This window comes from Leptonychotes weddellii, chromosome 8 (assembly GCF_054177405.1).
Source record: "Leptonychotes weddellii isolate Sample4059 chromosome 8, ASM5417740v2, whole genome shotgun sequence".
Lineage (NCBI taxonomy): Eukaryota > Metazoa > Chordata > Mammalia > Carnivora > Phocidae > Leptonychotes > Leptonychotes weddellii.
Window position 1 is genome coordinate 54526197 of NC_138376.1, and position 24140 is coordinate 54550336.

Here is a 24140-nt window from a genome sequence, read left to right on the forward strand (position 1 = left end):
TCCCCTCCCCTCCTCCCCTCCCTTCCCCTCTCTTCCTGTCCCCTCCTCTCCTCTCTCTCCTGCCTTCCCTTCTCCTCCCCTCCCCTGTCAGATTGAGTTCACAGTTAAACTCTGCTATCTGGTGGATTTAGTCCTGAATTGGAAATTGAAGAAGAATGTCTTGGACTCTTTTGCTAATTTCCTTTGTAAACACTCGAAAGTTTTTCTGTTTCTCTGTGAACCCTGACTGCCTCTGAAAAAGGAAGAGATTGTATGTGTTTTTTCCCAAGATTTATGAAAACTGAAACATGTTGAAGTGAGCTAGTGTTAATAATGCCTATTATTTTTTTCTCTTCTTGTTTGTTTTCTTTTTTGAATATGTAGAACATTAATATGCTTCCAAAAGCCCAACTTACTCTAAAAGGTGTATGTGAAGGGGTATGTCTCCCTCTTGTAACCCTTCTCCCAACCCCTTGTGGATAACTTCATTAGTTTCTAGTTTCTCTCTCTCTCTCTGCAGAAATTAACATACGCATATGTATTTTCTTATTTCCTCTTTTTCTTACACAAAAGGTAGAATACTATACATACTATTTTAGACTCTGCCTTTTTCACTTAACAGTGCATCCAGGAAATCACTCTGAGTTCAGAAAGATATTCCTCATTTTTTTTCACAGTTGCATGGTCTCCAATGTGTGTACGTACTACAGTTTACGTCAACCAATTTCCAATTTGGGGGCATTTAGGTAGTTCCGGTATTTTTGCAATTACAAATAATGTTGCAGTGAATAATCTTATTATCGTCTGCATACATGTTTTTTGTATTGTTGGAGGTATATCTTCAGGGTAGAATCTTAGAAGTGGGATTATTGGATCAAAAAGTGTAGACACTCCCTTCACAGCAGTTGTATCGTTCTGAGTTCCCTCTAGCATTGAACGAGGTATTGGTGTCCTTACAGCCTTCCCAACAGAATGGGTGGTCAGACTTTTGAATCTTGGCTAACAGGATGGGTGAGAAATGGTATCTCAATGTAGTTTTAATTTTCATTTCACTTATTGAAGTGAACATTTTTCCATATATTGAAGTCCATTTCTCTTTGTTTTGTGAAATTTTTCTTGTCTTTTGTCCATTTTTTTTCTTGTAGGATTTTACTCTTTTTCTCTAAACTTATATATAATAATGACTAATAATATATAAATGTATGTATAATTTGTATGTTAATATTAGGGACATTAGCCATTTATCTGTGTGTGGCGCATATTTCTTCTAATTCATCATCCTTTAACTTTGCTAATATGTGTTTTGCCATGGAAAAGTTTAAAAGAATTTTTTGTGGCCCTATTTATTACATATTTTCTTAAAAACTGGGTGTTAGAAAGCCTTTTCCCATGCCTGTGGTATGGGGTGATGCCTCTTGTTTATTGAGGGCTTGCCAGGTAAAGGTGCTGCAAGTGACCTTGCACTTGGTGTGTTCTGAGTTCCAGTGTCCTCATCTCTGAAGATGCTGTCTCTAAATAGCATCTACATCCTAGAGTTGTGAGAATTACCTGAGTTCATACCTGAAAGGGCTTTGAACAGTTCCTGACACATAGTCAGTGTTGGATCAAGATCGGATATTTAATTATTGTGCCATAGTATTTCAGTTTTAAATATCAGTATTATAACACCATTCTTTAAATTAAAGCAAAATTCTGGCATCACCTAAATGTTGTTTGTATTTCTTTTACTATAGGTCTTAAAGCTCACCATGAAACAGTGTCTTGTTTTTTTACATGCTTTGTCTTATTGTAGCTTAAATCAGATACTCAGATCTGGGACTTCTGGGGAAGGGCTCAAGGAGGAAAGTTTGGGACATGGCAAGAGCAGATTAACTGTAATTTTAAACCATCAATGCTCATGTTTTGTTAGTTAAATATGAATAATTACTTATAGTTATTGATGCTTCTAAAATGTGGTATTCATAAAGTAAACTTTTTTTGTTACTAGAGTTTCCTAGGGATTGAATTCAACATTTTATAAATGCTTATGGTTTCCAGGCTCCATGTAACCGTGCTACAAATTTCATACTGTGTGATGTCCCCTGTCTGTAGTAGAATCCTTTAATTTTCAGGAAGAGTGCTTGGTTCCCAGAGAATCATTGATAATGCCTTCAGTTGGAAACATTTTTGGCTCCTGCTTATGCTTGCTATCTAATGATAAATTGTTGCTATTTTTTTTTAAGTGAGAGACTATCAATTTTTTAAGATTTTATTTATTTATTTGTCAGAGAGAGAGAGAGAGCACAAGCAGGGGGCGGCAGGCAGTGGGAGAGGGAGAAGCAGGCTCCCCGCCGAGCAGGACCCAGGACCCTGGGATCATGACTAGAGCCGAAGGCAGCCCCTTAACTGACTGAGTCACCCAGGCGTCCCAAATTATTGCTATTTTAATTTCATTTTTAGCAGCTTAGTTTGTGGTGGGTTGTTTGGTGAATCTTTTAGTATTTGGCCTATGATTTCTCAGTCATTGGTCTTTGAGACCTGCATTCATTGCTTTGCAAGTATGAAACACCTGACTTATTTGCAGCCATTTATTTGCAAATATGAAACATCTGCTCTTAGTAAAGCAGCTACATGAGCCTTAACCCCATTCTCAATTTACTTCTATAGTGAGACTTCATTACCACTGGTGGGTCCTTTTTTTTTTTTTTTTTTTTGGTGAGAATTTAGAATTGTTGTGGTGGGCAGAGACTGGTTCTTCCTTTGGTTTACCTCAGTTGGCCATGACCAAAAAATTTTAAAGCAGTTGTCTTAGATTATTTAGCAATTTTCCTCTTCTGTTGCTGGCCTGAAAATAGGAAGTATTTTTACTTTTCATTTTAGCCCTAAACTTTAATTATGATACTGTAGATAGTATTTTTCTTAGGTAGCAAACAATTTTAGATGATTAAGCATGGAAACTATTGTAGTCAACATTACAGACTTAAATGAAACTTGGCTTTTAGTTTGCTTACTTTTAAATATTTTATTTATCTATTTATTTATTATTTAGAGCATGAGTTGGGGGAGGGGCATAGGGAGAGAGAATTTTTTTTAAGATTTTATTTTTGAGAGAGAGAGTGAGCGAGCAGGATAGGGGGAGGGTCAGAGGGAGAAGCAGATTCCCCGCTGAGCAGGGAGCCCTGATACAGGACTCGATCCCAGCACTCTGGGATCATGGCCTGAGCTGAGGGCAGATGCTTAACCGACTGAGATACCTAGGCACTCCTCCTGCCTTTTTTTTTTTGGTGCATAAAGGGTGATTTTACTAAAGCACAGAGACAGGACCCATGGGCAGAAAGAGCTGCTGCAGGGAGAGAGAATCTTAAGCAGACTCTGCACTGAGTGTGGAGCCCCACTCAGGGCTTGATCTCACAACCCTGAGATCGTGGCCTGAGGCAAAATCAAGAGTCAGACTAGTTTGCTTCCTTTTAACTGGCTAGAAATGCTGTCTCTGTTATAGTATTCTTCTGAATTTAATTTGGGGCTATCACAGTTCTTATTTTACATGTTCTGCTTGAAAAATCTTGATATTTTAAATCTCTCACAGCATTTAATATAGAAAGTATTCAGTATTAGTTGCTGATTTGATACCTTCTCTCCCATTCTTTGTTCATGTTTCCTTAATATGAAGTCATGATTAGAAACTTTAATTCAAGTTGTAATTACATTGATTATCTGTCTACTTTTTTGTTCTTCAGGTTATCAGAGAGAACTTCTCTATCAGAGGGAAGATGGCTCTTTCAGTGCTTTTGGGAATGATGACCCTTCTGGGAGCACTTGGTAAGTGTGGTTGTTTTTTTTTTTTTTTAAGATTTATTTATTTGAGAGTGTGAGTGAGTGCAGGGAAGGGCAGAGGGAGAAAGAGAGAGAAACTTTAGCAGACTCCTCACTGAGCTTGGAGCCTGACTCAGGGCTTGATCTCAAGACCCTGAGATCATGACCTGAGCTGAAACCAAGTCAGACGTTTATCCGACGGTGCCACCCAAGGGCTCCCACTTGGCAAGTGTTTTTACTAACAGAACAAATCTGTCATGAATGGGCTCTTACTCAGTCAAAATGGCCATGAAACTGACAGATGTGTCCCTATGTATATAGGCTTGTAGGTTGCTTTTCCTATAGCCGGGCTTTAAAAGACATTTTCCTTTTTAAATATGGTTTTAAAACACTAATAAGTAAATGTTTTTATTTAGAAAAGATAAGCTATAAATCCTTTTTTGTGGGAAAAGTAGTAAGAATACTTTATGATGATGGTGCAGTTGACAAGAAAAACTGGTTAGAAATACTGAGTGATTGTCACATAGTTTTTGTTTGTTTGTTTTAGAGAGAGCACTTGAGCAGGGGAGGAGGGCCAGAGGGAGAGGGAGGAGAGTGAATCTTAAGCAGGCTCTACGCCCAGTGTGCTCAGATGGGGCCCGATCTCATGATCCTGAGATTGGGAGTCAGTCGTTTGACTGAGCCACCCAGGCACCCCGACGTAGTTCTTTCTTAATCATACATGATCAATACAAATTTTGTATTAACACAGTCAACATAGTTTCTTTAAGGTTATTTTTTTGTGAAAAACAGTGATGGAATTGAGTAATAAGCATCCAGATTTCCTCCAGAATGGAATCTCTGTGTGGCTGATTTTGGATGATTATTTTCTCTCCTTGCACTATTGTCAATTCTACATTTCACCCAGAAGAAGATTGACTAACTGTAGCAGTCAGGTTAGACAAGGCATGCTGCGGTAACAACCCTCTAAAATCTCAGTAGCTTATTAACAAGAGCTTTGGTCTTGCTCGTGCTGCATTTCCACTGTTGGTCAGCAGGGGGCTCTGTAGTCTTTGCTCAGCAGCCACTATCTCCCCAGGAGGCTCCAGACTTGTCTCAGTCTGAAAAGAGAAGGCTGGAGTATCCAACACTGGTAATTAGGTGCTTCAGCCTTTGGTGCAACATCTCTTCTCACTTTATCGTTATGACAGCTGGTCACATGGCCGTGCTTAACTTCAAAAGGGCGAAGAAGTGAATTTCTCTGCATAATCAAAGTAAAAGAGGATCAGATATTACTGAATACTAGTAATATTTATCACACCTAAACATTTCATAGGATGAGACATAGCTGCTTCAAATTTTCTTTTGGCCGTGTCAGGATAGAGATCCATAAATAGAAAAGTTTCGGTGTTTTATTGCTTGATGATCTATTCACCTAAATATGTATTGTTCTGTAGCAAGCATTGGCAAACTTTTTCTGTAAAGGCTCAGGTAGTAAATATTTTAGGCATTGCAGGCCACACAGAGTCTCTGTTGCATGTTGTTTCCTCTTTCCTTCTTCCTTCCTTCCTTCCTCCCTTTAGAAACCATTCTCAGGTGGAGTGTGCTGGAAAGGAGACACAGGTAAACAGACCCTGGGCTGGATTTGGCGCAAGGACCAGATTTGGCCTGGACAGATTTGGTTTGTAGGCTGTAATTTTCTGACTCCTGTCCTATCGCAGAGAAAATATCCATTTTCTCTAGTTAAAAGTACTACCATTTGATTGTGAACTATATATACTTCATCCATAGCTTTAGGGTTGAGCCAAGTGTGTAATGGGATCTTCCTTGGTAAATACCTAGAACAGGCCGAAGATGATAACCTTGGACAATTTAATTCTCCTGGAGTGTCGAATTCTCAACCTATAAAATAGTGGGTGAGGGGGGGGAGCAGATTAGATGATTTCTAAGTTCCTTTCCAAATCTGGTGTTTTGGGAGTTGATGTGGAATTACTTGGCCATATCAAGTGGAAACTGTGTCTAGCAGCTAGGCTGAGATGTTCATGCTGTCTCTTTGTTGCCTTTTTTCCCTTTGTTCCTTCTTCAGTGATTATCCTTTTGTGAAAATTGTGGTGGGGAAAAAATGTTGTTATTGTTGGTGTTTTCTTGCTCAATGTTATTTAAAAGACTTAGAAAGTGTATTTTATGTAATTTTTCTCCTTTTTCACCTAGGCTGTCAGCTTTTGTTCTAAGATGTTTCCTTGAAGCTGATCCTTACATAGATATTGATCAGAATGTGTTACACAGAACATATACGTGGCTCAAAGGACGTCAGAAATCCAATGGTGAATTTTGGGAGCCAGGAAGAGTGATCCATAGTGAGCTTCAAGGTGGCAATAAAAGTCCAGTAACGCTTACAGCTTATATTGTGACTTCTCTCCTGAGATATAAAAAGTATCAGGTATTTAATCTTTAATTTAATAAATGATAGGTGGGAAATCACAAGGAAGGTAGGTCTTGATGAGTCAAGAATGTGTCTGGAAACCAAAAGAGTTTTGCAATTTTACATCGCATTTGAAGTCTGAATTTGGGTACCTTTTTGCTTTGCGTTTGTGGCCATATTCTACAATCTGAGAATGAAAATATGAACCCACTCTTTCAGAATAACTAAGAATGCTTTCTTATATAAATGTTGTACTTGCTACTGGTAAGATAAATCGATACGTATTTTATCATTGGAAAGGTTCATTTCTTAGGGGACAGAAAAGTCTTCAGAATTTGGGAATGCATTCTAGCACATTTAGGTTGTGAAGGATTTTCTTTTTAATTTCTAAAGTATCATGGAGCAATTATAATGTCTGCTAATTTAGTACAAAATATACCCACACTGTAAAAATCCTGTTAAATGGGCGTGGATGTCTGGATGAGAATGAGCAGGCATGAAAAGTTATGCTAATGAACTTAATTTTGCTCCAGAGCTGTCTCAGTGATTGATGCCTTTACTGCTTTAATGGCAACTGCATTTCACATGATCGAAAACAACCATTCTTGATAGTAAGCTCCTACTATTTCCCTAGTCCAGTACTAGGCACGTGGAAGATAAAGTTTCCCCTAAACTTAGAGCTTCAACACCTGAGATTAGATATGAATAATATTTTTCTCAAGTTATGTTTTGTGCTCTCATCTGAGTTCATGATATTCAATGGTAGAAACACTGGCAAAAGTTCTGCTTTTTATTTCTTATTCCTTCTAGGGAATGGTGCCTATTTACTCATAGAAACTGAAAAGCAGGGTTTTTTCTTTTTTTTAAATCTTTTCTTTATTTTTATTTAAATTCCAGGTAGTTAACATACAGTGTTATATTAATTTCAGGTGTACAATATAGTGATTCAACACTTCCATACAACACCTAGTGCTTAATCACAAGTGTACTCCTTAATCCACATCACCTGTTTAACCCATCCTCCTGCCCACCTCCCTTCTGTTTGTTCTCTGTAATTATGAGTGTGTTTTTTGGTTTGCCTCTCTCTTTTTTTCTCCTGTATTCATTTCTTTTATTTCTTAAATTCCACATATGAGTGAAATCATATGGTATTTGTCTTTCTCTGACTGACTGACTTAGCATAATACTTTCGGGCTCCATTCATGTCGTTGTAAATGGCAAGATTCCATTCTATTTCATGGATGAGTAATATTCCATTGTATACACACATGCACACACACACACACACATATCTTATTTAGCCATTCATCAGTCGATGGACACTTGGGCTGCTTCCATGTCTTGGCTATTGTAGACAATGCTGCTATAAACATCGGGGTGCATGTATCCTTTTGACTTAGTATTTTTGTATTCCTAGTGCAATTGCTGGATTATTGGGTAGCTCTATTTTTAATATTCTGAGGAACCTCCATACTGTTTTTCAGAGTAGTTGTATCAGTTTCTTTTCCCACCAACAGTGTATGAGAGTTCCCCTTTCTCTACAGCCTCACCAACACCTGTTGTTTCTTGTGTTGTTGATTTTAGCCATCTGATAGGTGTGAGGTAATATCTCATTGTAGTTTTGATTTGTATTTCCTTGATGATCAGTGATGTTGAGCATCTTTTCATATGTTTGTTGGCCATCTGCATGTCTTCTTTGGAACAATGTCTGTTCATGTCTTCTGCCCATTTTTTTTTTAAAGATTTATTTATTTACTTGAGAGAGAGAGCGTGCGAGCAGGGGGAGCGACATAGGGAGAGGGAGAGAATCCTCCAGCAGAATCCCCGCTGAGCATAGAGCCCTACGCAGGGCTCAATCCCAGGACCCCAAGATCAGGATCTGGGCCGAAATCAAGAGCTGGACGCTCAACCAACTGAGCCTTCCAGGCACCCCTCCCATTTTTTTTAATTAAAAATTTTTTATTTTTAAGTAATCTCTACACCCAGTGTGGGGCTTGAACTCACAACCCTGAGATCAGGAGTGCACATTCCATGACCAAGCCAGCTAGGTGCCCCTCTTCTGCCCATTTTTAATGGGATTATTTGGTTTTTGGGTGTTGAGTTGAATCAGTTCTTTATATATTTTGGATATTAGTCCTTTATCAGATATGTCATTTGCAAATATCTTCTCCCATTCTGTAGGCTGTCTTTTAGTTTTGTTGATTGTTTCCTTGGCATGCAGAAGCTTTTTATTCTGATGGAGTCCCAATAGTTTATTTTTGCTTTTGTTTCCCTTGCCTCAGGAAACATCTAGAAAGAAGTTGCTATGGCCGATGTCAAAGAGGTTACTGCCTGTGTTCTCTTCTAGGATTTTTATGATTTCAGGCCTCACATTTAGGTCTTTAGTCCATTTTGAATTTGTTTTTGTGTATGGTGTAAGAAAGTGGTCCACTTTCATTCTTTTGCATGTTGCTGTCCAGTTTTCCCAACAGCATTTGTTGAAGAGACTGTCTTTTTCCCACTGGATATTCTTTCCTGCTTTGTTGAAAATTAATTGACCATGTAGTTATTCGTTCATTTCTGGGATTTGTATTCTGTTGATCTGTGTATCTATTTTTGTGCCAGTACCATACTGTTTTGATTACTATAGCTTTGTAATATAACTTGAAGTCTGGAATTGTATACCTCCAGCTTTGCTTTTGTTTTTCAAGATTGCTTTGGCTATTTGGGGTCTTTTGTGGTTTCATTCAAATCTCATGATTGTTTGTGTTAGCTCTGTGAAAAATGCTGTTGGTACTTTGATAAGGATTGCACTAAATGTGTAAATTGCTTTGGGAAGTATAGACATTTTAACAATGTTTGTTCTTCCACTCCATGTGAGCATGGAATGTCTTTCCACTTTGTGGAAAGTTCTTTGTGTTGTCTTCTGTTTTTTTCATCAGTGTTTTATAGTTTTCAGAGTATGGGTCTTTCATCTCTTTGGTTAGATTTATTCCTAGGTATCTTATTTTTGGTGCAATTATAAATAGATATGATTCCTTCATTTTTCTTTCAAAAGCAGTATTATTTTGAAAATGAATAGTAAATCTTTAAATGTCAATGATCATCATTGATTCCCATTGCCTAGGACAAAATCAGGTGCTTAAATAGTCACTGAAATTATTTTTTGAATGAATGTTTGGAAATACTTTTTGTTTAAATGCGTGGTAATGGGTTATTTTGAATAGTAAAATATATGTTTTTTTTTCAAGCCTAATATAGATGTGCAAGAGTCTATCAACTTTTTGGAGTCTGAATTTAATAGAGGAATTTCAGACAATTATACTCTAGCTCTTATAACTTATGCGCTGTCATCCGTGGGGAGCCCTAAAGCCAAGGAAGCTTTGAATATGCTGACTTGGAGAGCAGAACAAGAAGGTAATGCATGGGGTCATTTGAGATTGTTAGACTGCTATGCATTATGAAATATACAAATTATGTGAGAAAGTTTTGTAAGCCAGATACGAAGTTGATAACATTTACCTCTTCTGAATGGGATGATAAATGAAATGCAGATGAGATCAGATGAGTCTGACATGGCTGTTTCTGCTCTCCCTGAGTTTTCTAGGGAATTTCAGGGCTTGGGTGTTTCCTTCTTTTAGATATGTTCTGCCCTGTGTTAGTTACCTCTTGAGTTCTTTGATGCTGTTTCTGGTTTCGTGGCCTTGAGTGGTCATTAGGACATGGGGTGTGGAGAGACTTGGGTTTTGTTGCTGCTACTTGCTTTTATGAGCTTCAGTTTTCCTAACTATAAAATGGAAATAACACCTAGCAGATGTTCAAAATTTGAACTAAAATGCTGATTAGTGGAAATGCAAATGCCAAAAAATGCTGTTAGTGAGTTGGAGGACTTTTTTTTTAATGGGTTACAACAGGATAAAAAGTACAAGGGTTGCTACTTCCCAAATGGCCTCTATGGTCAGAGATCCAGGTATGTGTGTGTGTGTGTGTGTGTGTGTGTGTGTGAGAGAGAGAGAGAGAGAGACAGACAGACAGACAGACAGACATAGAGATGGGATGAGTGGGCAGAAATAATTTTAATTAGTGTCCACCATTTCGAAGCCTTGTTAATTCAAGAAGGGATAAATGTTGAACGTGCTTAGAGATTCCTAAGACTGTAAAAAATATTGCATTATTGTTAGCGGTAGTTTAGATCAAGTTCTTATTATCTTTACTGCCCGTTGCAGTGCTGGGGACTGAATTGTTGCATGGAGACTGTAGGCCTTGACATTTCTTCTCTGCTTGTCTAAGTGGTAGTTATTTCACATTCCACCTGAGTGTGATCATCATCCAAAGAGTAATATTAGATGTGGGAGGGGGCGCCAACTAAGATGGTCCTCTGGGGGTAGCAGGAATATCTCTTGGAAGATTGTTGAGTTGGCCAGGGTCCTTCATTTTTTTTCCTTGGGGGCTTGGATTTTGAACTTATAACACTAAATTTCAGATAATGAAAAAAGGGAGAGATTTCCGGGAACATTAGAGCTGGTTAATGGCAGATTCCCAGAACAGGATTCTTTCTAATGTGTCCTAAAATATTTTTAGGATGGCCTGGTCAGAGAAGTTATGTACATTATCTTCTGGAGTATAGTACATTTCTCTTTTATTTATAGCTGTTTAGTCTCAAGCCAAACGTGGAATTTCCCTTGGGAAATTATTTTCATCAAAATATCCTCAAATATAAAGAAAAGGATGAAAATTTATAAGTTGTAGTAGTTGGAAAGTGACCTATAAGTACATGTTTACATGTATGTCTGTGTGAGCATACATATTATTGTATGGCATAAATATATTCATATTTGGAAATATATCTCTCCATATATTTATGCTAGTCAAGTAGGACTTGGACCAGTGTAGGAATATTTAATGGTGTAAAATGTAATTTTTGCTCAATTGGTCAGACTATTATTACTTGTCTTTTGCAGGAGGCATGCAATTCTGGGTGTCATCAGAGTCTAAACTTTCTGAATCCTGGCAGCCACGTTCCCTGGATATTGAAGTTGCGGCCTATGCGCTGCTCTCACACTTCCTGCAATATCAGGTGTCTGAGGGAATCCCGATTATGAGGTGGCTCAGCAGGCAAAGAAATAGCTTGGGAGGTTTTGCGTCTACCCAGGTGAGTGATGATAGTTTTTCATTTTTAAAGCTAAATATAGTTTAAATATATATGTAATTTTTTAAAAGAAGTAGGTGGCTGCTCTTTTCATGACTTCATAAAATTGGCAATTTAAAAATTCAGTCCCTTAGGTCAAAGGTCCAAGTTACTGATTTTAATCTTTTTCTCATCACAGATATAAACATCATATGTGATATGTGTATGGAATAAATTAGTTCCCCATCTATACTGGCCATCTTTCATGCATGGTAGAGTAGATACTCAGTTTCAGGCAGCAGGTACTTTCCAAGCCTCTCCTGTACTGTAGGTCAAGGACATTCAAAAATGAATAAAGGAGAGCTCCACTCCCAAGGAAGGTGGATGAATACATAGTGGGTGTCCTAAACATTACTAATTTTAAAGACTCTTTGGTGACCTTGATATATACTTACATGCACACATGTTTTTCTTTCCTCAACAGGACACCATTGTAGCCTTGAAGGCCCTATCTGAATTTGCAGCTCTAATGAACACAGACAGGACAAACATCCAAGTGACTGTGATGGGGCCCAGTTCACCAAGTCCTGTAAAGTTTCGGATTGACACACAGAATCGCTTTCTCCTCCAGACGGCAGAGGTGTGGACGAGGGGGTGGTTATTTAAAATTACGTGTGGGTGATCGCTTATTGCTGGAATGCTGTTTTATTTCCATTCTATTGACTTCAACAAAGACGTGTTCCTAGAGCCCTCTAAAGAGACTGGGGGGAAGGAATGCCCTCCTTTGGTTGAGTTTGCTGAGCTGGGGAAGAGAGGAGAGGAGAGGAGGGGATGGGGACTTTGGAAAGATTTGGAAAAGGAGAAAATAGGGGGAAAGGAATGGAACCTACTGAGTTCCTATTCTTTGCAGGCAGTGTGCCAGATTTCTTTACAGGTGCTATTGCATTTGCTTCTCAAACCAACACTAAGAAAGTACGTACTTTCATCCTCACCATACACATGATAAAATGAGGCTGAGAGAGCTTAAGTAACTTGCTCAAGATCATGTTGCTAGTAACAGTAGAGCTAGGATTTGGACTTATGTTTCAGACCATGTTCTTTCCAGCTGCACCACGTGTCCTCTTAGGAGAATTGATAGAATCTGTAGGAGGATTCTTACTTTAAAATAGAATGAAGGCTTATCGTAGACCCTAACTTTATTCCTGTGGTTAACCTTGTGGGAAGCTGAGAGTGATGGATGAAAGTGATAACTTCAAGGCTGGAAACTGAGGAAGAGGGGTGGTGGCAAAAGAAAAGGAAGTAGTAGTGTGAATCATAGTCCGTGATCATGTGCCGCTGTGTTCACAAGAGTACCAGCAGATTAGGCGCTAAGGGAGATGGGAGGAGTGAGAGGACTTTTGTTTCTTGTGTCTCTTGCTTTCACACCTCTAGAAGGGCAGCCTTACCCCTCTCTCAAAGGGTAGAGATGAGGGTGCGTGGAGAGTGAGCCCTTCCTCTACCTTCACCTCTCTTACCTGGTTGGCCCATAGCTTTTCACATGTGAGGCTGTGTGACATTCTGAGAGCTTTTCACAGATGGCTTACACTCCTAGTGAGGGGTAACATTGATTTCTTGTGCTAGCCAGAAGGACCTGGATATGGAAGATTAGCCTCATTCACTTTTTCCCCATCTTTATTCAGCTTGCTGTGGTACAGCCAACTGCAGTTAATATTTCCGCAAGTGGTTTTGGATTTGCTATTTGTCAGGTATGTAACAACGTTCATTTTTGTTGAGTTCAATAGGACTTGTTATAATAATTCTTTCATTTGGGGTACTGCTAAATCTGTAACAGATAATGTATAAAATTCTTAAGGATTTCTATCTGTGACTTAGGTAAGATAAATCACTCTCTTTAATAAAAAGTATTAGAGGGGCGCCTGGGTGGCTCAGTCGTTGGGTGTCTGCCTTCGGCTCAGGTCATGATCCCAGGGTCCTGGGTTCGAGCCCTGCATCGGGCTCCCTGCTCAGCGGGAAGCCTGCTTCTTCCTCTCCCACTCCCCCTGCTTGTGTTCCCTCCCTCGCTGTGTCTCTCTCTCTGTCAAATAAATAAAAAAATCTTTAAAAAAAATAAATAAAAAGTATTAGAGATGTTACTACTAGTCAGTAGACAACAACCAAATGGATTGATAATCTTGGAAAAATATTTCTTGAGTATTATATGCTTTTTGAAGTTAGGATTAATTCTTTTGATATAATTGATGTGAGTTGTTGGGAACTCCCATCGTTTTTCCAAAATACAGCTCAGAAATTGTAATGCTGGTAGAGTTTCTACTATGACTTGATAATAAATACAATAATTTTGCCTATAACTTTTTTTTTTTAAAGATTTTATTTATTTAAGAGAGAGAGCATGGGAGAGAGCACATGAGCAGGGGGAGGGGCAGAGGGAGAAGCAGGCACCCTGCTGAGCAAGGAGCCGGATGCAGGGCTCTATCCCAGGACTTCAGGATCATGACCTGAGCTAAAGGCAGCCGCTTAACCAACTGAGCCACACGGGCGCCCCTGCCTATAACTTCTTAATATTCATCTAACAATATAAAGGTCAACATGGTATTACAAGGAATTGACTTGAAGATAGGAAATGTGTCCCTTTAATGTAAAATCTTATATAATTGTTAGCTAATTGAATTTAAATAAAAAAAATAAAATCTTATATAATAGTAAATAATACAATTAGAGAATGATACATTCAATGCTTTGCTATAAGAATAAAATCCAAAGAAACTTACCTTTAATGGTGCAATAGTGTTAGAATAAAATGGAAGTAGTATGTAAAATCCTGAATGGAATAGTTATTATACTTAATACATTGAAAATTATAGGTACTTGACATAATCTTATTGGAAACCAAAAATAATATGTTATAGGACTAAAAATTGTTATGTGCTTGGTTAGAATATACAAACCAAACAAACCCTAAAAGATTTACCAAGAAAGTTAAAAAAAAAAAAAAAAGGCAATTATAGAGAAAAGGTACTTTTCCAAAAACCAGTACAATGTTCTAGTTGGAAGAACTGGTATACTTGCTAAGTAGGGCAGATAGATGGTCAGGTATAATTTCAAAACCCTCAAATAATTCTAAGATTATTTTGTATAATATTCAAAACACGGCAGTAAATGTTTTTTTAAAAATCAAGGAAAAATGATCACAGTTAAAAGGAACAGTATTCAACAAAAAGGATAGAAAGAGAAGAGTGAATAATTTATATTTGTCTTTACTAACAGAGGCCATGTGAAAATTCTCATTCTCAAGCTGTCTTTCAAAGCAAACAGCAAATCCAAAAGTAAATACACAGGATATTTTAGATACAATTGAAAAATTATATATACTTAAATCACCAAATTGGTTGGAATTCATTCTTGATTAAACCCAATGGAGATAAATTACTGAAGCCAAATGAGTTTTACTTGAACTTTGAAGGGCACAGCAGTGAATGTGGTACGTACTGGTCAGAATGCTCACTACTCCAAACCTATATCAACATGCAGAAAACAAAAGGGAGGGACCGATAGGCACTTCTTAGGATGGAGAAACAAATTGCTAACAAGTTGGACACCTGGGAATATGTATTGAGAGTCTTTTAGTTGCTATTTTTGTAAGTGCTCTAGATAAAGAAAGGAAAGAAACCTCTCAGGTTTGCAGTAAATGTTAACCCCATTTTAAGTACTGAAATGCTAAGCTCTTGAACATAAATGGCAAGATGTCTCAAAGTTTGCTGAATGAGCAGTTGAGCTTTTTGTGGGTCAAACATTAACCCCAATACTTAGTTATAGATAAGTATTAATTATGACCCAGAGGACAAATCTAGTAGTTCCTGTTTGTTTCCTGATGACGTTGGTCTCTAAAGGACAATTGTATGCCACTGGGAAGGGGATGGTGGAAATAACAGAGACCATCTCTCCAGTTGTATGAAACTGTTCTTCACCTCCTCCAAGAATATTCTAAAATTTTAATTGTCATTTAAGAAAGAATTGGAGGGGCGCCTGGGTGGCTCAGTCGTTAAGCGTCTGCCTTCGGCTCAGGTCATGATCCCAGGGTCCTGGGTTCGAGCCCCGAATTGGGCTCCCTGAGCAGCGGGAGGCCTGCTTCTCCCTCTCCCACTCCCCCTGCTTGTGTTCCCTCTCTCACTGTGTCTCTCTCTGTCAAAGAAATGAATAAAAATTAAAAAAAAAAAAAAAGAAAAAAAAGAAAGAGTTGGAGAATATCCAGAGTGAGATAACCAGAATGATCAAGGGGACGTGGGGATTATACGAGCTAGGTATAGCAGAATAAAAAGTTGGAACTCTTAGGTTTGAAAGATGAAGGCTTAGAAAGAAGATTTATTTTTTATTTTTATTTATTTTTTAAAAAGATTTTATTTATTCATTTTAGAGATAGAGAGTGTGTGGGTGGGGAGCAGCAGGTAGAGGGAGAGGGACAAGCAGACTCCACCCTGAGTACAGAGCCCGAATTGGGGCTTGAGCCCCCATCCCTGAGATCATGACCTAAGCCAAAATCAAGAGTCGGACCCTTAACTGACTGAGCCACCCAAGCGCCCCAGAAAGAGATTTTTTTTAAAGTGTGAAAATCTACAAAGGGCACTAGATGTTTAGTTCTGAGGGGGGTGTGTGTGTGTGATTTAAATATAAGAAAATACAACATTACATAGCAACAGTAAAGCTTATGAACCTTGGTATCAAAAAAGGTGGAAGAAGTAGAGTCCAATTCAACTTGGCCTGAGGCAGGTGTACAAAATTTTGAGTATATTCCCAAGCTTCTGATCTTAGGAACCCTTTGGGAAAAAAACCAACTTATCCTCGCACTTGCCCAGTGTCCCCACAGCACCTTTCACTGGTGGGTAGGCACAGAGTATTTGCTGAAAAAGGCCCAGTTGTCTTGAAATCTGTCATTTATTATCATCTTTTAAAAGTATTGTACAACCGGGCGCCTGGGTGGCTCAGTTGGTTAAGCGACTGCCTTCGCCACAGGTCATGATCCTGGAGTCCCTGGATAGAGTCCCGCATCGGGCTCCCTGCTCGGCAGGGAGTCTACTTCTCCCTCTGACCCTAACCCCTCTCATGTGCTCTCTCTCATTCTCTCTCTCTCAAATAAATAAATAAAATCTTTAAAAAAAAAAAAGATAATAAAGGAAGATTGTTTGCAGCTGAGCACTCTGTTTGATGCAAGGATGAATAAGGAAAATGAGATACAAAAATAACTGAAGGGGCACCTGGGTGGCTCAGTCGGTTAAGCAGCTGCCTTCGGCTCAGGTCGTGATCCCTGGGTCCTGGGATTGAGCCCCACATCAGGCTCCCTGCTCAGCGGGGAGTCTGCTTCTCCCTCTGACCCTCCCCCCTCTCATGCTGTCTCTCATTCTCTCTCTCGCAAATAAATAAAATCTTAAAAAAAAAAAAAAAAGTATTGTACAACCAAAAAGAATGCTGAGCAATTAAACAGGTTTCTGTTCAACCAGGGCTCTTAAATGTTTTAGTTTTGATTTAGCTAACTGAGTTTCTAAGGTTCCATTTTGTGAAAAATGACACCAGTTGGGCAGCAGAGCTTAGAAATTAGTGGATGATCTCAAGAAAGAAATAGGCAGTAGTTGCGCTTTTTCCCTAAAGGGAATGTTACATTCTTTGGAAAAAAAAAAACAATACCTATGAATATCATGAAGGTCTATACCTGTTCTGGAGTATTAACCTAACAATTTTCTCAATTTTAAAAATCATTGCTTATAAGCTTTTATAATATTTGTAAATAATGATACTTTGTTAGCTAGTAAAACTAGTTTTTTTTCTTTTGGTCAAAGATTACAAATCTAGTTGCATTTATCCCGAAGAGAATCTTTACCTAATATTTAGAATATGTAATGATGGCACTTTATTGCTAATAATTGATGACTAGCTTATTATTTATGCTAATTTATTATTTGTTGCAGTTTAATGTGATTTATAATGTGAAAGATTTGGGTTCCCCAAGAAGACGAAGATCTATTCAAGACCAAGAAGCTTTTGATTTAGACGTTGCTGTAAAAGACAATAAAGATGATACCAATCACTTGAATTTGAATGTGTGCACAAGGTTGGTATTGCTTTAAGTCCTTTCTCTCTTTTTAAAATAGATTTGAAGATAGATTTATTTATTTATTTATTTATTTATGAGTGGTGGTGGGGGGGAGAGAGAGAGCACATGTGATGGGGGGAGGGGCAGTGGGAGACGGAGAGAGAGAACCCTAAGCAAGCTCCATGCCCAACTTGGAGCCTGAGGCGGGGCTTGATCTCATCACCCTGAGATCATGACCTGAGCAGAAATCAAGAGTCAGATGCTTAACCGACTCAGCCACCCAGGTGCCCCAGATTTGGAAATTTATATTTATGTAGTTATCCAACTATAGCAATATAAGGAGTTACAGGGGCGCCTGGGTGGCTCAGTTGGTTAAGCATCTGCCTTCGGCTCAGGTCATGATCCCAGAGTCCTGAGCCCCGCATCGGGCTCCTTGCTCAGCAGGGAGCCTGCTTCTCCCTCTCCCTCTGCCCCTGCTGCTTCCCCTACTTGTGCTCTCTCTCTCTGTCAAATAAATAAATAAAATCTTTAAAAAAATATATAAGGAGTTACATTTAACAAAGATTTCAGTTATTTAATACACTTTAGATTACAAACTAGAAATACTGCTTAATTAAAGTATTTCTCAATGTGTTCAAAATTATTTACAAGTTTTTCTTGTATTTATCGTAACTTCGAATAGAAAAATTTAATAAAATGTAGGTCTTAATTTATGAAAACTTTAAATTAACCAATCATGTTTAATACTCTAAAATTCGTTATTCCTTGATTAGTAATTTTCTGTTAAATAATTATTCCAGGTTTATATTTAACCTTTAGTGTTATGCTTTTAACTTCATAGAACTTCATAAGAAGTTCATAAGACTTCATAAGAACGTGCAAGTTTAGTGAAGAGAATAGTGTTTTTAGACACAGTGAGAATATTTCAGTTTAGAAGGTCTTCACCTTGGATAAATAGGCACTTTTAGCTTCTGGGAGTACTTAATAAGGTGATTCTTAAATTCAGTCTGTATCCAAAGCATCTGAGGATCTTGTTAAGTCAAAAGGAAAAGGGGTCCCAACTCAGACCTGCTGACTTAACAGATTCAGAGTCTGTGAAGCTGCCTTCTTCAGCTTTCTTGGTTTTCTAATGCACATACAGGTTTGAGAGCAAATCCTTTAGAAGGTTCTTGAACCAGGAGACTTTACAGTTTCTTCCTGGTCAGTCTGTCCTCTTACCTCTGCATGATTTGCTGTGAAGTTGGGAGTTACTGTGAAGGTGCACTGATACTGAGGAGCTGCTGTCTGCTCTTTTTAAAAACCCCCTAGTGTTCTGGTTGAACTGGGCTTGTTGGGCTGGAAGTCACTGACATGGTCCTGAGCTGCCAGATGCTCCTCAGGGTCATCGCTGGGTGTTTCTCCAGGTGGCCAACCTTTTTAGCCATCGCTTGAATCCAGTCTCCTCCATTACTCTTACCATCTGTACTATCTTTGGGCCTTCATGTTCATGATTTTGATATAAAATGTCACCTGTGTTTGTCCCATTCATTCCCTTCCTTGGCATTTTGGACCCACAGCAGGGGGATAGCAGGATTCCTTCAGTGGCTTCCTTTTTAGCTGAGAAGAAAGTAGGACTCCCACTCTTCTTTATGAAGCTTATAATTGGGTTCTTTTCTAAAATAACAGCATCAAGTTATTATTATTGCAAGTAATAATAAGCCACATTTATCACAAACTTATATGCTGGGCACTTTCACATTGTTACAATAACTCTATAAAGTAGGTGGTATTATTATCCCTGCTTTTGTCATTCTCTCATTCATTCATTCAGTAAATATCAGTTGAGTCTCCATTATGTGCCAAGCCACAGTGTCAGATGTTAGAATATAACGGTGATCTAAAAAAGATACAGGCGGGTAGCGGGGGGTGGGGAAAAAAAATAAATAAAAAAAAAAAAATAAAAAAGATACAGGCCCTGTCTTCATGGAACTTACTGTTTGGAGGGGAGACAGAGAGAAATTAATAAAAATAAGTCTTCTAAATAAGTCTAAAATTCTAGTTTTGAAATCGGCAAAGAAGAAAAGTCTTTGGAGCTATGAGAGGGATTTTACCTCTTAGGGAGGTCAATTGAAGAAACAGATGAGGAAAATTAGGTGAAACCAGGATTCAGATCGGGATGGGGTATTATTACTTACAAGGGCTCATGAAAGGATGCGGGATTCCAAATCTTAACCTGTCATCAGGAATCAGATGGGTGATAGACTTTGATAGATAGAGGATATATATCTTTTTTCCCTTCTTTGGGGAGAAACTAGAGAAGGGAAGTGTTTTCACGTGAGAGTAGCGGTTGGTAAAAAGGACTTGGATGCTGCTACTAGTCTTCTGAGAAAAATCTGGTATGAATACAAGTAAAATTTTCAGTGAAATTTTTCAGTGGCACTTAATAAAAAGAAAAAACTGATATTTTAGGCGCTTTATTCCCATCCGTAGGGTCCAAGCCCTTACTCACCTCAGACGAGGTTTTCTGTGTGTGGCGTGGGCATTTAACAAATTCTGCCTTGGGCTGGTAGAAAGACCAGGTCAACCAAGGCACTTTGGATGGTGTCCCAAAAGTCATCATACTGAAGCAGATTGGCTGTTCTTCTCCTCTTTAATGTTTGCCCTGACACAAACACCTCGAGCTGCAATGCACTTATTAGTTTTCAGCAACATCTCTCTTGGCCGAGTGTATCACTCTGCAGATGGTTTCACTTGTTTGCGATTGCTGAGCCAGATGTCGTCAGCAGTTGGACTGTGTGGCTCTTCAGTCAGTCGTGTTTGGCAGCCTTTGGTTTGCCGCTCTCAGAAGCAAGATTCTCTACCAGCCCTTCTTGCTTTTGCCATCTGAAAGGACAACAGGAACTCACGTAACAGTGCTCCGATCCTTTCACGTTGTAGGCAGACTTCTTTCCATAACCACACTGGGCTCTTTCTGCTCCAAACAAAAAGCTCTTGCCACCTATTCATTGTAGAAAACTGTTTATTTTAAAGGAGATGAAACGCCCTTGGTGCACAGATCCTTTGATGCTCACGTTGTGCACAACAGGGTGCGTGAACAAGGTAGTGTCACAGAATTTTCCAAGGCTTGGGATTCTCGCCAGGTGGCCACAGAAAACACAAAATGTGCTCCAAGTACATTCTGGAGAACAAAGGGAAGGACTCTCCCTACTGGTCTTCTTTTTCTAAAACCAGATGAAGAGAAGATTGCTAAAGACTTGGCGGTGGTCTCCTGCTTAAGTGGTCAAGTTTTCAGTTTCTTTTTCAGTTCCTGGCTTTCAGCTGGAAAGCTCAGGGCTGTCAACTTCTGAGAAAATGAAAAATGCGATTCAGTTTGGAATCACCCCTAGTACACAGCATTGCCCACTGAAAGGGCATCCAGGTTGTACTTGTTGCAAATCTGTGGACACAGGGCTGACACATTGTAGGCGTTTCATGTCAAGTGAATGCATTGTTAAATCATTATTCCTCATATGGTCGAAAATTATAAGACTTTCATACCTGTAAGGAGAGGATTACCCGTTTTGTAATAATTTCCTATGAGACTGTTTACTTCAACTAAGCAGTAAGTATTCAGAATCACACTTGGCAGTTTTAATTTTCATTGAAGAGAGTTTGCCTACAGCTTTAGGTTTTTCCTAAAGGGTGTTCTTCCTTCCATCCTTTCCTCTTTGCTGTAGGTTTTTGGGCCCGGCTAGAAGCGGCATGGCCCTTATGGAAGTGAACCTCCTCAGTGGTTTCACCTTGCCTTCCAATGCAATTCCTCTGAGCGAGACTGTGAAGAAAGTAGAACATGATCATGGAAAAGTCAACTTATATTTAGATTCTGTAAGTTGTAAGACGTAAGTTTCACGTAAGTGACTGGTGACAAAATGCCATTTATTGTCTTGGAAAGTCTGCCTTACTCTGGGCCTATTTACTTTGTCTTTATTTCAGCTTTTTGTGTCCCCGAATGACGCTAACAGGGCAACCTAATGTTTATCCCCACTAAAAAGACATCACTGTAAAATCAACTTAAAGAGAATACTGTTAATGATGAGCCTGATGAAAGTCTTGATAACTAAATCAGTATTTCATGCCAGATGTATAAACTATGTAGAAACTGTAACATTGTAATTTCAGAAATTTGATCCAGGTCTCAGTTTGAGGACTGCTCTGCCTCAGGGAATTGCTAAAATTATCTTTTTTTTTTTTTTAAATTTATTTGTTTGAGAGAGAGAGAGCCCAGGCAGGGGGAGCTGCAGGCAGAGGGAGAAGCAGGTAGGTTCCCCACTGAGCAGGGAGCCCGACGCGGGGCTCGATTCCAGGACCCTGAGATCATGACCTGAGCCGAAGGCAGATGCTTAACCGACTGAGCCACCCAGGCATCCCTAAAATTATCTCTTTAAATGCTGATGATAAAAGCTTTAATTACAAGTTTTAAAATGCTTTCATGGAATTTTTAATAAATCCCAAAGGGGTTAATATTTTTCCAATGAATATATTAGGTGCTTAAATCATAGAAGAATATTCTCAGAGGTTTGATTATTATATAATTTTCATATAATCTTCTCATTGTTTTATGAAAATTACTGATCCAAGAATAAGGTGCATAAAATATGTGAGAGAAACGTAAGTGAAGAATTTGACTGTACTTGTTATGTCCCAAAACTGCTGGCATATAATTTATTCTTTTTTTCTAACATCTATATGAAACTCTTAGATTGAATCGAATTGAGTTCTAAGTGTTCTTAGGATTTCATAGTATGTTGAGGGAATTCCCTATGTTTCTTATTCTAGTTTTGCCAAGTATGAATCAGAAATATATTGCCTTAGCAATATATATATATACTTTAAGAAAACTAGTTCCTGGATGTTCTCATTTGTTTTAAGACTTTAAAAACCCTCTGGCCAAAACCCTGTTAAAACTCATCCAAAGTCTCTAGCTTCTTTTTCAGTTCAAGAGTTTTCATTTATGACATACCGCTTGAATACCATGGGCTTGATTTGGAACATGAAAAACAAGTTTAAGGTTTTTATTTAATAATGCAATTGGTTTTTGGAGTTTGTCCTGTATCTATGCTGTACATTTATTTATTTATTTATGTGATGTACTTGTTAATGGTTATCTAAATTCGAGTGTTCAGTATGTTCTGACTAATTTGACTTTTCATTTACTACTATTGGCAAGTAATGGAATATTTGAAGGAATTTATCAATTTCAGATTCCTTTAACAATATTGGTTGTCACATTGGCCCCTCCTGGAGGCAAGGAGCTGGCCTTTTGTACCCCAAATCAGTTTTGGGTTGGGGGTGCAACCCCCACCTGGGGTTACCTCACTTACCAGGTGAGGTTGCTCCCGTGAGCTTTGAGTTCTTCAAAGAAGGGAGCTGTCGTGAGCTATCAGCAGCAACCGAGGTGGGCACCTTGTGTGAAATGGGGACTGAGTGAAGCACCAGGGCTCAGGAACATGCATCCTTGGACTTGCTGCTTACTTAACCCCTCTGATTCTCAGTATTGCTTTTGGTAAAATGGAAGCGAGAACAATATCTTTCTTGTAAGAATTGTTTTACCTGTTAAATGAGATAATTTATATAAAGTGCTTACCATAACATGGGGCATGTAGAAATCCTCCCTAAATATTAGTTTCTATCTGTTTTCTAAAATGATAAGAAAAAGAAATGTCTTTTGCTTTATCGTGAACACATTGTCTGTCACCCACCTTAGGAGTTTTTTGTCTTTTTCAAGGTAAACGAAACCCAGATTTGTGTGGATATTCCTGCTGTGAGAAACTTTAAAGTTTCCAATACACAAGATGCTTTGGTGTCCATCATGGATTACTATGAACCAAGTAAGTGTGTTCTAGAGTTTCTAACACTTTAGAAGTTAAGCCAAGCCTTCATTCATTTTATTCATTCATTCATTTATTTGCAGTGGCCACCTGTCTTGTGTGTGGGGAGGGTTGTTGGGGAGAGTGTAGGAAGTGGGGTGTAGGAGATGAGCTTTCCACTTAAATGAAGACAATAATTTTAAAAAGTCCCGTGATAGCACTGAGCAGATGAATATAAAAAAGTTATGTTTTTCCTAATAATTTTAGGTTTTTCCTCATGTTTTAGGTTTTTAATTCACAATTACAAAATTTACAAAGAAAAACTGACATAACTGTGAGTCTAGTTATGTGTAGTATCCAAGGTTTTGCTTCTGTTCCAACCATCCCTTCCATCTGTTTTGTTTTAAAATGGGATTTCTTCAGGAGAGAACATGAGGCTCATTTGCAGTGTAAAAGACTGGGATGGGTTTAGCGGAGTCTGTTATCTTGCTAAAATTTATACATTATAGCAGTTTTTTTGCTTAGCAGATCAAGAAAAATATAGTTTGTTTGGAAAATAACTTGAGCTTCTTTGATTTTACTTATCACTTCTTACTTGATAAAATATTAAAAATTTAGGATGTGAAAGCAGAGATCTGGTTTGTAGATCACCCAAGTTAGTTAGGACTACTCTACACTCAGTCACAGAGTGACATTCTGTGAGTGTATGATCTCCATAATTGTAATAAGTCTTATTCTGAGTGCATACTCCTGATGGCTCAGAATCATCAGAATGCATGAGAATCGTTAACATTTTGATGTGTTCGGGAGTTGGAGATAATTACACTCTAAAGTAAAATGAACTTGTTCATGTTGTCAGTAATGTTCAATAGAGTATCATTGAAGATGAAGGTTAAGAACACCAGTTCTTTCTCCTGAGTCAACAAGCCAGTTCCTCTCATCTGCCTCCTGGTG

General features: G+C 38.5%; 1 protein-coding gene across 1 annotated transcript in view; it reads left to right on the forward strand.

Moving 5' to 3' along the window:
• Window positions 1-24140, forward strand: part of CD109 (CD109 molecule) — a 113999-nt gene that overhangs the window by 83917 nt on the left and 5942 nt on the right. The window contains exons 24-32 of the mRNA XM_081828545.1: window positions 3696-3777; window positions 5962-6190; window positions 9403-9568; window positions 11113-11303; window positions 11764-11919; window positions 12959-13024; window positions 17237-17379; window positions 21057-21204; window positions 23105-23207. Coding sequence (XP_081684671.1) covers window positions 3696-3777; window positions 5962-6190; window positions 9403-9568; window positions 11113-11303; window positions 11764-11919; window positions 12959-13024; window positions 17237-17379; window positions 21057-21204; window positions 23105-23207 — 1284 coding nt within the window. The remainder of the gene's footprint in view (window positions 1-3695; window positions 3778-5961; window positions 6191-9402; window positions 9569-11112; window positions 11304-11763; window positions 11920-12958; window positions 13025-17236; window positions 17380-21056; window positions 21205-23104; window positions 23208-24140) is intronic.